The sequence below is a fragment of the Puma concolor genome, chromosome E1 (assembly GCF_028749965.1).
Source record: "Puma concolor isolate L17-30 chromosome E1, mPumCon1.1.hap2, whole genome shotgun sequence".
Taxonomy (NCBI): domain Eukaryota; kingdom Metazoa; phylum Chordata; class Mammalia; order Carnivora; family Felidae; genus Puma; species Puma concolor.
Window position 1 is genome coordinate 18,483,050 of NC_141680.1, and position 13,050 is coordinate 18,496,099.

Below are 13,050 nucleotides of genomic sequence, written 5' to 3' on the forward strand. Positions count from 1 at the left end.
ACCTTTCAGGGTAGCTGCAGAGTGGCATGCCCAAAGAGGTTGATCCGGCCCAGAAGCTCACCCTTGGGCCACTTGCAGAAAGGCGGTCCCCTACACCCATACTTGGCCTAGTGTGGACCTGCTCTCTCAGCTGTCCCCAGTCAGCACTCTGGACCTCGAGATTGCTGACCCCAGCATCTGAACCAGGTTTCAGATGCTGCTGGAACCCCCTGTGGTCTCTCCCGTCTGAACTGAAGCTGGCCTCCTAGTCAGCTGGGAGTCTCGGTAACCAGGTGACTGTGACTTCTCTGCATGGGGGCCCCTGGTCCCAGGATGGCCCCTACCCTCAGGCTCTTTTCCTGTCTCTGTTTACCTCTAAATACCAGCCTGGATAGATCTTGCATCCTGTGAGTCGAACTTCAGGAGGCAGGAAACGCAGGGGCAGGCACCACTTAGTTGAATGACTGGAGGCAGCAGGGAGGTAGTCACGGCCCAGAGAACAAAGCCACCCTACCACATTTCCCAGAGCAGTAGATTTCACTGGTTCTCCGTGCTCTGGAGACTCCTGCGTGCCCGGGTGCGTTGTCGTTCCATCTGCCCTTCCTCACCACACATTTTTAGCTCTAGGAGTTCCAGAGCCTATGGGGTGAGAATCAAGAAGGGAACATCACCTTGGGTCCGAAATCCAGACCTGTCTCGGCAGTGGGGGATTGGACCGGTGGGTTTCCCTCAGGCGACGTAAGTAACAGTCTTCCTGCTCCGTCCCCAGATGGCAAGGTCAGCCCCGGCACGTTATCCATAGGAAGCGCTTTAACCGTACCCTCTTTCCCAGCCAACTCTACTGCCATGGTGGACCTCACCAACTCATTGCGAGCATTTATGGATGTCAATGGAGGTGAGTGCGTGAGCTGCTGCTCTCCCACCAGCTGCTGCTGCGTGAAGGTGCTGTCCCTGCGCGGCATTCGAGCTCATTTCAGAAAAGGAACAGAAGGGATGCCTGACCTCCGAGGGCTGGGGATGTGGGTTAAGAAAGAAGGCTCCCTCCCACCTCTGCCTTCTACACGTGCTTATACACAGACTCCAAGGTGAAAGGAGAGTGGGACCAAGTTGAACCTGTGAGAAGAGAATTACTTGAGGCAGAATAAAACCAGGAGGGCCTTGTTCCCAAAGTCGAAGAGAATGGAGGCAGAGCTTGACCTCTGAAGAGGGTGGGTAGCAGATCTAAGCCTCCATGTCGGACATCCAGGCCTCCTCCACAGGCAGGCAGGTGGTCTATTTTGTTCTACCTTTCCAGGACCACTTAACCTAAAATGAAGCTGCCCACTGCAAGAGGCATCTGCACAGGCTGCATTGGGGTCCATCTCACTGCAAACGGCCAGTGAGATGCTGAGCTCTGGATCCTTAGGCCACTTTGTACTCTTGCCTGTTCGAGAAAAATCACTTGGCTAGATTTTAGGAATGCTTAACTATTTGCTCTGTGACCCTCACCTACTTCCACATTCCAATTCCTCCTCAGCTGCTTTTTTTCATCTCTCTCTTTGGTTAATAGAAATCGAGATAAATATGCTGGACGAGAAGCTGATCAAGTTTCTGGCCTTGCAGAGAATACATCAGCTTTTCCCCTCCCGGGTCCAAGCTTCACCGGGCAGTGTCGGGGCACATCCGCTGGCTTCTGGAGGGCACCACACAGAAGGTGCGCACGCACACCCCTGCCGCCGCAGCCCGCCGTCAGGTCTCCCCTGTGCATGTGAGCGGCCGTCTCCCCTCCTGAGGAGTCTTGGCTTTGACTATCTCAGTGTTCCATGTGTGCCTTTAATGGCCTTAATGAAGTGCCGTGGTTTCTTTTCCCAGAAAGCTGGAACAAAATCGCAACCACAGCTTTCACGTCAGACTCGGGGAAGTCTGTTGTAACTTTCGTGCTCATCCGCTTTGAGACACACAAAGCAGCTACGAATGCCTTTGGGTATATGTGGTGCACTTTCTGCTGAACTACTTCCAAATATTTGGGTTACAAAGGTTTCCCAAAAGGGAATTTTTCAAGTTCAAGGTGAGAAGCAGAATAGCAGTTGATCTAGGGGCACCTGGCTGGCTCAGTCAGTAGAGCATACAACTCTTGATCTCAGGGTCAGGAGTTCGAGCCCCCTGTTGGGTGTGGAGCTTACGTTAAAAATAAGGATGATGACGATAATAATAATAATAATAATAAATAAAGTAACATTTGGGCTAGTCTCCTGAAAGTTTTTCCCAAGACATTTAACTGCTTTGGATATTCCTTTGAGCATTAACCATTACTGAGCCTTACTGGTTGAAATTGTGTGGTCCCCAGACCAGCAGCATCAGCATCACCTGAGAGTTTGTTGGAAACGCAGAGCTCAGGCCCCGCTTCTGACCCACAGAATCAGAATTTGCATTTTGACAGGATCTCTAGTTGATTCGTATGCACATTAAAGTTCGAGAAACACTGGTCTGTGCCTACTGTTGTTTTGCTTGGCCTCCCTATAGTACATCTGGTATATCCCTGATAAACCAGTCAGCCCAGGAACTTAAAGTACTTTCATCTTTGAATTCTGTGACCACTTTCAAAGATGGTCTCTCTTACCCCGTGTTGGAAATGCTGTGGGTGGGGGGAGAGAGTGCCACCCTGAAGCAGCCCAGTGTCCAAGGTGAGTTTTGAAAGATGACTCATCTAGTGGGATTATTTTCTCTAGACCGTGAGCCAAAGGTCCAGGTTCTGAGTTTCTGAATGATCCTGTCCCTGTGTTTGTCTTGTAGTGCAAAGAAAGGAAGTACAGGCCCGAGCTGTGTTCTACCCTCTCTTGGGTTTGGGAGGAGCTGTGAACATGTGCTATCGAACCCTCTACATCGGGACAGGTGAGCCAGCTGGGGGCAGGGGGGGCACCGCATCTGTTCAGCCCTAGAAACTACCACCTCTTCCCGCGGAGGCCAGGAAGGGGTGAGGGAAACCCTCCCTCGGGCCGACTGGTTTAACCCAGCAGATATCTGGGCAAGAGGGACTAAGAAAGGAGACTACCGGTTGCTTGTCTTCCCTGCCTCAAGCCCTTTTGCTTTGGGCCCGGCGTGATATCAGGAGAGGGGAAAGTCAGCCGTGACTGCTGCTCAGTGAGGCATTTTAAACAAGCAGATAAAACCGGAGGAGAGGGCACATACTTTGTCCCTGGAGGTCTTTGAAAAAGTGATGGTGCTCACACACCCATAACCTTCAGTTAGTCCTGCATCTTGTACAGAGGGACAGTCAGATTAGCCTTTGGCCTAGAAATTTCCTTTCTTTCCAAAGATAGGATTTATGAGCCCCGCACCCCATGTTGTGCCCTCATGGAAATAACCCACCCTCTTCAGGAGCTCACTGTTCCCTTCTGGGCAGCAGCCACATGTTCTGAAGGAGATCAGCTGGCAGGGACACCTGTTCTTCAGAAGGGGAGTGGAAAAGACGCTGGTTTTTGTTCAAATATACAAGGAAGGGGCCCTGAGCTGGTCTCCCCCTAAGGTCTTCCCGGTGCCCGCCCAGAAGCTAACTCCCTGCCCCCCACCTTCCCATGCATACACCTTACCGTCTGTTCTCTGCCTGCCTTTGCCTCTACTCCTGCCACCTTACAGGAGCTGACATGGACGTGTGCCTTACAAACTATGGTCACTGTAACTACGTGTCTGGGAAACACGCCTGCATATTCTATGATGAGGTGAGGGGTGGGGAAGGGGTGGGAGAGCTCTCACAGCCTGAGGCCTCTCCCAGGCACCAGGGTTTTTGTTCAGTGCCCTGGGTGAGGGGAAGGGAGGTGGGAGGTCTTCTTTTCTTCGCTCGCTGTCATTCCTGGAGTAGAAGGGTCTTGGTGTGAAAGGGCATCCTGCCGTGACTAACGCTCCCTAGGAGCGGTGCTACCATTTCTCCTGAGGTTGGTCACGGGCTCAGCGGGGTGCGGGGAGCCCACCCGGAAGCAGGGGAGGGGACCTGCATAGAAGGAAGCCAGGCCCTCTGTGCCAGCGAATAGCATTTATACAGGAGCCAGGACCCAGGAGGCAGAGTAGAGCAGTGGTGGGAGAGCGGGGGCGGGGGGGGGGGGTGAGGGCCACTAGGAAGGTAGGCTTCCCTGAGGAGGTGAGTCTTGAGCCCCATTCTAAAGAGACAGGGCAGGGGGGCTTGACTGGGGAACAAAGAGAGCTCCCCAGGTAGAGCAGCACAGCCTTCTCCATGTGTCCTCTCTCCCCTTAGCCCCAGGCCCCACGCAGCAGACCACACATCTTATCTTCCCTCCTCCTCCTCAGAATACCAAACATTATGAGCTGTTAAACTACAGTGAGCACGGGACAACGGTGGACAATGTGCTGTATTCATGTGACTTCTCTGAGAAGACCCCGCCAACCCCCCCAAGCAGTATTGTTGCCAAAGTGCAGAGTGTCATCAGTAAGTCGGAGCCTGTGGCCACGAAGCCGGCCATTTTTTCGGACGTGTTCTCTTAAGGCCCCCTCAGGGTGGCTCTGGCTTTCTGCCGACGGCCTGCTCTCTTGCCTTCCGGGTCGCGTCGGCCAGGCTCTCCTTGCTCGCGGGCCCAGGGAGACCACAGAGAAGCGAGTGCTGGGCACACACCTGCCTGGGGACTTCAGACTCCCCTGGCCCTTTCCGGGTGTCCCTCAGCCCTAGTCACCTAGCAGCTAGAATGGGGAGGTGCAGGGGCCCAGCGCTGGCAAACCGCCTTGGGTGGGTTGGCTGCTCACTGTTCCTGTCCCGTGACCACCCTCCTTGTTCCCAGGGCGCCGCCGGCACCAGAAACAGGATGAAGAGCCAAGTGAGGAGGCAGCCATGATGAGCTCCCAGGCCCAGGGGCCACAGCGGAGACCCTGCAACTGCAAAGCCAGCAGCTCGAGCTTGATTGGGGGCAGTGGGGCCGGCTGGGAGGGCACGGCCTTACTGCACCACGGCAGCTACATCAAGCTGGGGTGCCTGCAGTTTGTGTTCAGCATCACTGAGTTTGCGACCAAACAGCCCAAAGGCGATGCTGGCCTGCTGCAGGATGGGGTCTTAGCCGAGAAGCTGTCTCTCAAGCCCCACCAGGGCCCCGTGCTGCGTTCCAACTCCGTTCCCTAGGACTGGCGGCTACCCCGTCACCCGCCCGTCCGCCCGACCCGAGACTCCTGCAATGCAAAAATGTACACAAACCAAGCCCGGGTTTTTTCTATACTCCACCAGAAACCCTCCAACTACAATCTTTGCATGAAATGAAGAAAACCTTTTGACTGTTTTTTAAAGATCCTTTTTCTTTTCTCAAGTTCTAGGGGGCATTTGCACATATATTTGTACTCGACATTTCATGGGAAAGCGGCAGACCCGAGCTGAGGAACAGCGTGGGCAGGGAGGGGAAGGCCGATGGTCTGGACACTTCCTCCAACACCAAACCGTTCCCCACCCGCCTCCTGCTCCCTCCCCCTCGCCCGCCGTTGTAAAATAATCAGAAACTTGTTCTATTTTGTGGCAGTGACAATAGTTTTATATTAAAAGAAAAAAATACAGTTTTCATACAGCAAAATCTATACAATATCATTGTTTTATTTAATATAAAGATCGCTACCCACCCGACTTCCGTGGTTCCCACCCTCCGAGTTATTTTCCCTTTCTGCAGCGGTTGCACTACAGGTAGCTACTGTGTATTATGGACAAATGAGAAATGAATTCTTTTTCTGGCTGTCCATCTATTTTATTTCAAATAAGGAAAAGTGTATTTGGATTTTGTGTAAATACATCTAGTGATGACATTTTTTCAATGTTTTTAAAAACTGTACAGTACTACATGTGGTAGAGCGTTTTCTTCAAATTGTCTATTGTAGCAAAAACGTTTTTGTCGTAAACCTGTTTCGTCTCCTTTTTTTGTTCTCTTGCCACTTCTCTCCTGTTCCTCCCACCCCTGGCTCCCTCCTCTCCCCTTCCCCCAACCCCAAGTAGTACCAATGTACATAGTAATTGTAATGTTTTAGACTTTACAGAAACTTTCCTGTATTCTGTATATAAAAAAACAAAAATACTTCAACTTATGTTTTCTGCCTGTCTGTCCTACCTGTCATCACCCTCAGAGGGGACCCTCCCCAAGATCCTGTTCCCAGTCTCAGTGAACTAGTCTCATTCCAAGACACTCAGACCCCAAGCGAGGTCAGGAGAGCAAAGGTCTTGGAGAAAAGTGAGCCCCTGGTGGATGTGGGAAAATGGAGGGGTCGGGGTGCATCAGGTAGGGCGGGGCTGTTGCCTGGCTTCGTGGGCAACTTGAGAGAAGCCTTTGACATGACCACATACTGCAAGAATCCAAGTGTGTGCAGGTCCCTGCTCCTGTTGACTCCAAAACCAAGATACTAAAACAGGACCTGTCGGGAGACGTCTGCATTCTGGTCTAAAAGCTTTAGCCTCGGGAGTTCCGGCTGCCTCCGATTGCAGTTGTTCGCTATCGTATTTGATAGGATACGATCATCTCCTCTAGGAGTCTGCACCTGGTTTTTATCCTTTCCCTGTCAGCCTTAGCTGGGCAGGCAGCAATTACTTGTTCGAGTATCACTTGAGTTCCCTCCTCTGTGCATGGCCTTTGCTAGGACTTGGGGGTTGGGCTAGGGAACTTGATGTGAGCAATCAACAGGACAGATACGGCCCCAGCCTCTTGGAGCTTAGAATCTAGTGTGGAGCAGGTTGTCAACTCAAACGTCTCTGGGGAGCATCATGAAGCAGAAGGAGAGATCCGATCCCTAGACCCAGTCGAGCCGCAACTCACGCGACTACCAAGCATAATAACTTCCCTACAATTGCAGCTTCTCATCGGAAGATGACTCAACTGCATTACCTTAATCCTAAGGTCCTGGGAACCCTCCCATCGAACCTAGCTCCCATCCTTTTCCTCCTCTCAGACCTGACGTGAGAAACTATCCAGGACGTTTTTCCTGAACACAGGACACAGGGATCGCCTGTGTGTCTGTCCCACAAGGGTTCAAGGAATTGGTACCGGTTAGCAGGTCAGGACTTTGCCTTGAGGATGGAGTATGCATCCATTTTTTCCATTAATATTCCATTCCCAGCCTCTTCCTACAGCATCTGCAACTGAACCCCGAATCCCTAGTGCAGCCAAGTAGAAAACTTCCCCCTGGAATCTGAGGTCTGTCCCTGGCTTCCACCTACCTGCCTCGCTTTGTCTCCACCACTCTGCTCCCCCTGCCCTGATGGGCCTCTTGAACTCTCCAAGGGCAGAAACCTATTGTTCCGCTCAGTATCTCCAAGGCTGACCGTACCATGGGGCACACCACACGTGGGAAACAGTGGGTGCTAAGTTATAATGGTTTTCTCAGGCAAGTCCTTGTCCTGGCCAGGAATACCCTCATCTGTGCCTCCCTAAGCTGTCACCACCCACCGTGCTGTCAGAGTCACTTCCTCCATTGAATCAGGGAGCTTCTTTACCTATTTATACCACCTGTTAGGACCATCCCAGAGAAATTTTCTCCTGGAGGTCAGGTAACATATGACATTTCAGTCTCTTCTTGCTTCCCGTCGGAAATGGAGGGGATGGGCGGCAGAGGCACGGGGATACAGCTAATTAAGGAGTGACTCCTAACAGCCCTGGATGGGTGGTGCCACCCTGGCCACTGTGCCATCTCTCTGGCCTCTATAGGAAGAATAAGGAAGCATTCTAGAAGCTGAGATCTGGAAGTGAGGATAAGGAATTGCAGGACTTACTTATGGAGGGAGGGCAAGGCATCCAGGGCTGGACTCTCTCTCAGACATAACAGCATTCATGTGCACACATCCCTCCAGAAGGGAAGGACTCTGCTTCGCACAGATGACACCCAGAGGGCCCCCCACACACACACACCTTGTGAGCCCCTCCAGCAAGTCCTCAGCTAAGGGGCATGTGCACAAAGGACAGACACGTAGATGTTCATTCAAGTGCACACACTGGCAGAGACTACAGAGGCATGCACACACCTGGAGGGGCTCTTGGCCCACATGGGCACAAACACGTAAAAGGTACACACCTACAGGGTGTGTGCCTGCACACACCTACAGGGTACTTCCTGGGCCTGCAAGTACACACCCACAAGGAGCTCACACACAGAGGATCCAGAGGCACACACACAACCTGAGGGGCAATCCCAGAGCCCGTGGGCACATTACACACTCACAGAGTCATTCACACACTCAGAGTGGGTGGATTCATGTACATAGCCAGGGTGCCCCTGCACACGATCACACATCTGGAAGGAGCTCATGCAGGCACACACCTAGAGGGCGCTGCCAGGGCCCCAAAGCACACGCGCACCTAGGTGTTCCACAAGCACACACCCAGAGGACGTAGACGCATGCCTAGGGGGCGCTCGCACGGCCCACGCTCCCACGCACGCACACACACCCCTGCCCTGCCTCCCACCCGCCTCCGCCTCTGCCTCCGCCTTCTGGGAGGCTCGAGCCGGTGCGAGGCGGTTCGGCAGCCGCCGGACGGGCTCCGATCCAGGGTGGTGCGGGGCCTGTGCGGGAGCCCGGAGGCGCGGCCGGCATGGAGGCGCTGCTGCTGGGCGCGGGGTTGCTGCTGGGCGCCTACGTGCTTGTCTATTACAACCTCGTGAAGGCCCCGCCCTGCGGTGGCATAGCCAGCCTGCGCGGCCGCACGGCTGTGGTTACGGGTGAGTGCCGGAGGCCGGGCGCGCTGGTGGCGGGGAGGCCGGGCGGCGGGGTCAGCGGCCCGTCCGCCTCGGCTCAGCTACCGCCCGCCCACCGCAGGCGCCAACAGCGGCATCGGGAAGATGACGGCGCTGGAGCTGGCGCGCCGGGGAGCGCGCGTGGTGCTGGCCTGCCGGAGCCGGGAACGTGGTGAGGCGGCGGCCTTCGACCTCCGCCAGGTGAGGGGGAGAGGGTGAGCAACAAACGAACACACCCGGACACGGAGGGGGTGAACAGAGCGGCTTCCTCAACTCTGGTCGTTAAGTGCAGAAAAGAGGGTCTGCTGGTGCTCTGGCCACACAGGGAAGGGACACCAGACGAGAAAGCTAGGAGGTGGGCTTTTTGAAGGAAGTAATTGCGCTTCCTAAGATGTTTAAGGATCGGTAAGAGTTACACTAATGAAAGACAGTAGGGAAGGGAACAGCAGAGGGAACAGCATATGCAAAGGCCCTGAGGCAAGAGAGCTGATTTGATTTAGGGGGGAAAAAAACTGAAAGAAAAGATTTATTGAGTCTGTATGGAGCACGAAATATGGAAGAAAAGAGGCAAAATGAAGAGGCTGGAGCCCCTGAGCCAGGGCTAGGTTCTGGAGGCACTTCTAGATCCTATTGAGGACCTCGGATTTTATAGGATGAGCAGTGGAGATACAGTGAAGCATTGGATCTGTCAGAATAGCAGGGTGTGGACTCAGTAGGGTATGGACTGTCAGAATAGCATTTTGAAATGAAACCCTCGGTGGCTATCAGAGCCTGGACTGGAGAGGACAGGAGTGGATGAGGGGAGACCAATGAGAAGTCTGTTGCAGATTTTAGGATAAGCAATAATGGGAAGAGGGAATGATGATAATAATAACAGCAAGAACTACCTACACAGTGCTGACTGGGTGCCAGGCACTGTTCTAAGCGTTTTACATTATATTAACTCATTGAATCCTCACAACTCCATGAAATAGGTATTACATTATTCCCATTATTCAGGGAGAAACCTGAGCCCTAGAGAGGTTAATGTCACACTCTATCTAATAAAAGGCAAAGTCAAAATTTGCATCCAGAGTCCGCATACTTGTCCACTACATTCTAAGGCACAGGGGCAGATCTTAGTAAAAGTAGGGGGTGGACTCTCACAATTTGGTACCTGGGGAGAGGGAAGAGGAGAGAGGTGCCTGGTGACAAGCCCAGCCCTTGCTGCCCCACAGGAGAGTGGGAACAATGAGGTCATCTTCATGGCCTTGGACTTGGCCAGTCTGGCCTCCGTGCGGGCCTTTGCTACTGCCTTCCTGAGCTCTGAGCCACGGCTGGACATCCTCATCCACAATGCCGGTGAGGGGCAGCAGGTCCTGCAGGGGGGCAGAGGGTGGGCAACCGTCCCCTCCAGCCAGGCCTTACCAAGGGGCAGTGGATGTATGGAAAGGGTGCCCCCTACCGCTGTCTCACAAATGGGGACACTGAGGCCTTCGGGGATCCCTCTGGAGCAGTTGCTCATATCTAGCCCCCGCCCCAGGGATCAGTTCCTGTGGCCGGACCCACGAGCCATTTAACCTGCTGCTGCGAGTGAACCACATTGGCCCCTTCTTGCTGACACATCTACTGCTGCCGCGGCTGAAGACATGCGCCCCCAGTCGCGTGGTGGTGGTATCCTCAGCCGCCCACCGGCGAGGGCACCTTGACTTCACACGCCTGGACCGCCCAGTGGTGGGCTGGCAGCAGGAGCTGCGGGCATATGCCGACAGTAAGCTGGCCAACGTGTTATTTGCCAGGGAGCTCGCCACTCAGCTTGAGGGTACTGGTGTCACCTGCTATGCGGCCCACCCAGGTAAGGCCTGGCTTTCTGACTGCTCTGCTTTGCTTTGATTCCCCCTCTCCCGTCCTCAACCCATCCTGTGCTCCCTCAGCCTCTCATTGAGCCACAGAAGCTCAGAACAGGAAGGAAGCACGGTACAAGGAGAGACCTGTTCCTTGCTGATCTTGGAAGGAGGCTCTCCTTGTCTGGGTTCTTCCTCTCACACCACTAATTTGGATGCTGACTCCTGGGTAGGGTATGGCAATGAGTAAAACCCAGGTTCTCACCCCAAGAACCCATCCATATGACTGAACTCAGCATACGATGATGGTGATGATGATGATGATGATGATGATGATGATAGCTAATAATTATTCATTCGTTCAAAAAGCATTTACTGAGTACCTACTATGTACCAGGCATTAATCTTGGTGCTGGGAATAGAGCAGTGAACTTAAAACAAAGACCCTTTCCTTGTAGAATTTACATTCTAGTTTGGGGAGGGGGAGACTGCTAATAAATAAATATTTACAATGACAGGTGATGATAAAGTGCCATGGGAAAGATAAAGCACAGTGACGGGGATATGAAATGACAGGAGGTGCTGCTTTTTCTGCGGCAGGCAAGGAAGAGGTATCACTGAAAAGGTGACATTTGAGTAGAGCCCTGAAGGAGATGAACCAACCATGTGGCTTTCGGGGGAGAAGAGTATAAAGAACAGACTGATAGCAAGTGCAAAGGCCCTGAGGCAGAAGTGCCTGGTATGCTTGAGAAAGAACAAGAAGCCCCATGTGGCTGGAACAAAGTGAGAGGAGGAGAGTGACGAGAAATGAGGTATAGAGATGGGCTGGGTCATCCAGGGTCTAGAAGTCCACTGTAAGCATTTCAGCTTTTAGTCTGAGTGACTTAACTGGTGAATAAAACCCATCTCTGCCTTACAGAACAGATCACAGGATAACAAGATCTGTCCTACGCATTTTACCATACTGCATTTTATTTTTTATTTTTTTCAGAGAGAGCGTACGAGCAGGGGAGAGGGGCAGAGGGAGAAAGGGAGAGAATCTTAAGTAGGCTCCACGCTCGGCACAGAGCCTGATGCAGGGCTTGATGCCACGACCCTGGGATCATGGCCAAAATCAAGAGTTGGACACTCAACCAACTAAGCCACCCAGAAACCCCTACCATACTACATTTTAGATGGTCTTTGCCTAAGGCTCACTAGTAATTATAATAGTGACAGTAATAATCACAACTAACATTTATCAAGCTTTTATTACACTCCACATCTCTAATGTCCAAAACAGTGGCTGGTCTACCATAGGTGTTAGTTAATATATGTTTGCTGGCTAAACAAAGGAGCGGGACTTGAGCTAGGAAAAAAGATGTCTCCTCAGGCAGGGGACACAGCATGAAGAAACTGGGGCATGAGGAGGTACAGGAGTTTAGATGGAGAGGAGGAAGCTTGCTGTTGAAATGAGTGAGGTCACCCTGTGGGGGCCCTGAATGCCCACCAAATACTCTCCTGGTTTCCCTGGAACTGGACTCCATTCCCCACTCCCTTGTAGCCTCATTCTTATTGCTCTTCTCCTGGGTCCTCACCCACTCCTTCCTTTCTTCCCGTCCACAGGGCCTGTGAACTCAGAGCTATTCCTGCGCCACGTTCCTGGATGGCTGAGCCCACTTCTGCGCCCACTGGCTTGGCTGGTGCTGCGGACGCCAAGAGGGGGTGCCCAGACACCCCTGTACTGCGCTCTACAGGAGGGCATTGAACCTCTCAGTGGGAGATATTTTGCCAATTGCCATGTAGAGGAGGTGCCCCCAGCCGCCCGGGATGATCGTGCGGCCCACCGGCTGTGGGAGGCCAGTAAAAGGCTGGCAGGGCTTGGGCCTGGCCAGGATGCCGAACCTGATGAAGACCCCCAGCCTAAGGATCCAGGGACCCCATCTTCCCGGAGCAGCCCCCTCTCTGAGGAGCCCACAGTTTCTGACCCCCATCCCATCCCTCACAATTCACCAGACTTGTCTAAGGTCACACACCGAATTCAGGTTAAAACTGAACCTGAGCCCTAAATCTCCTAATCCCCAGGCTGGGGTGCTTTCCTTGGCACTTGGTGACCCTTGAAAACCTGAACTGCATGCCAGGCCACGCCTTGGGCACTGAGGGGTTTGCAGGTTTTACCCCCATGGTTCCTTTCTGGAGCTGCAAGTTGTGTTCTTCTGAGCGGCTCTTTTCCTGGTGGAAGGAAATCATGGGCGATGATTTCTTCCTGAGAATAACAATAATCCCAGATTGAGAGGTGAGGGTGGGGGCGTGGTTAATGTGCCAGACATTGCTTCTCAAGAATTTGAATCCCCTGTTTCTGGTCCCCACTCTGGATGATGCTGATCGGCTCTGGATGAGGACGTGGGGGGTTGTGATTTGATGCACTGCCAACACGGAGGTTTACTGAACTTGGGCCCGTTGCAACCACGTAGCCAGGTAGTTAAGTGACCCCCATTTGCAGAGGCGGGATTGGGCTGCATTGGTAAGGGACTCGCCCAAGGTCTCCCCGCGGGTAAGAGCAGCAGCGGCGGGACAACAGGGCCCCCGGCGG

The 13,050-nt window shown here is 53.2% G+C and overlaps 2 protein-coding genes across 4 annotated transcripts in view; both read left to right on the forward strand.

The window, feature by feature from the left end:
* The window catches only part of PHF12 (PHD finger protein 12), a 41,070-nt gene extending 35,053 nt beyond the window's left edge, over positions 1-6,017 (forward strand). For both annotated transcript variants that reach the window (XM_025916634.2, XM_086686475.1), the window contains exons 10-15: positions 749-874; positions 1,529-1,672; positions 2,752-2,850; positions 3,595-3,677; positions 4,261-4,399; positions 4,746-6,017. In XM_025916634.2, coding sequence (XP_025772419.1) covers positions 749-874; positions 1,529-1,672; positions 2,752-2,850; positions 3,595-3,677; positions 4,261-4,399; positions 4,746-5,080 — 926 coding nt within the window. In that variant the 3' untranslated portion in view covers positions 5,081-6,017. The remainder of the gene's footprint in view (positions 1-748; positions 875-1,528; positions 1,673-2,751; positions 2,851-3,594; positions 3,678-4,260; positions 4,400-4,745) is intronic.
* A 2,337-nt stretch (positions 6,018-8,354) lies between these two features.
* Positions 8,355-12,907, forward strand: DHRS13 (dehydrogenase/reductase 13). Of its 2 annotated transcripts, none has more exons than XM_086686483.1 (5): positions 8,355-8,640; positions 8,738-8,856; positions 9,873-9,996; positions 10,166-10,489; positions 12,084-12,907. In XM_086686483.1, the coding sequence occupies exons 1-5, from the start codon at positions 8,514-8,516 to the stop codon at positions 12,524-12,526; spliced, it is 1,137 nt and encodes a 378-aa protein (XP_086542609.1). In that variant the 5' UTR covers positions 8,355-8,513; the 3' UTR covers positions 12,527-12,907. The 2 variants fall into 2 exon arrangements, with proteins under 2 accessions (XP_086542609.1, XP_025773156.1); XM_025917371.2 differs by having other exon boundaries at positions 8,359-8,640; positions 10,178-10,489.
* The last annotated feature ends 143 nt before the right edge of the window (positions 12,908-13,050 follow it).

What these genes read in the sequence shown, in the direction of transcription:
- DHRS13 (XM_086686483.1), top strand. Translation starts at nt 8,514, where the DNA reads ATGGAGGCGCTGCTGCTGGGCGCGGGGTTGCTGCTGGGCGCCTACGTG. An exon ending in CCGCACGGCTGTGGTTACGG is followed by an intron (nt 8,641 to 8,737) that starts GTGAGTGCCGGA and finishes CGCCCACCGCAG; the next exon opens with GCGCCAACAGCGGCATCGGG. An exon ending in CATCCTCATCCACAATGCCG is followed by an intron (nt 9,997 to 10,165) that starts GTGAGGGGCAGC and finishes GCTCATATCTAG; the next exon opens with CCCCCGCCCCAGGGATCAGT.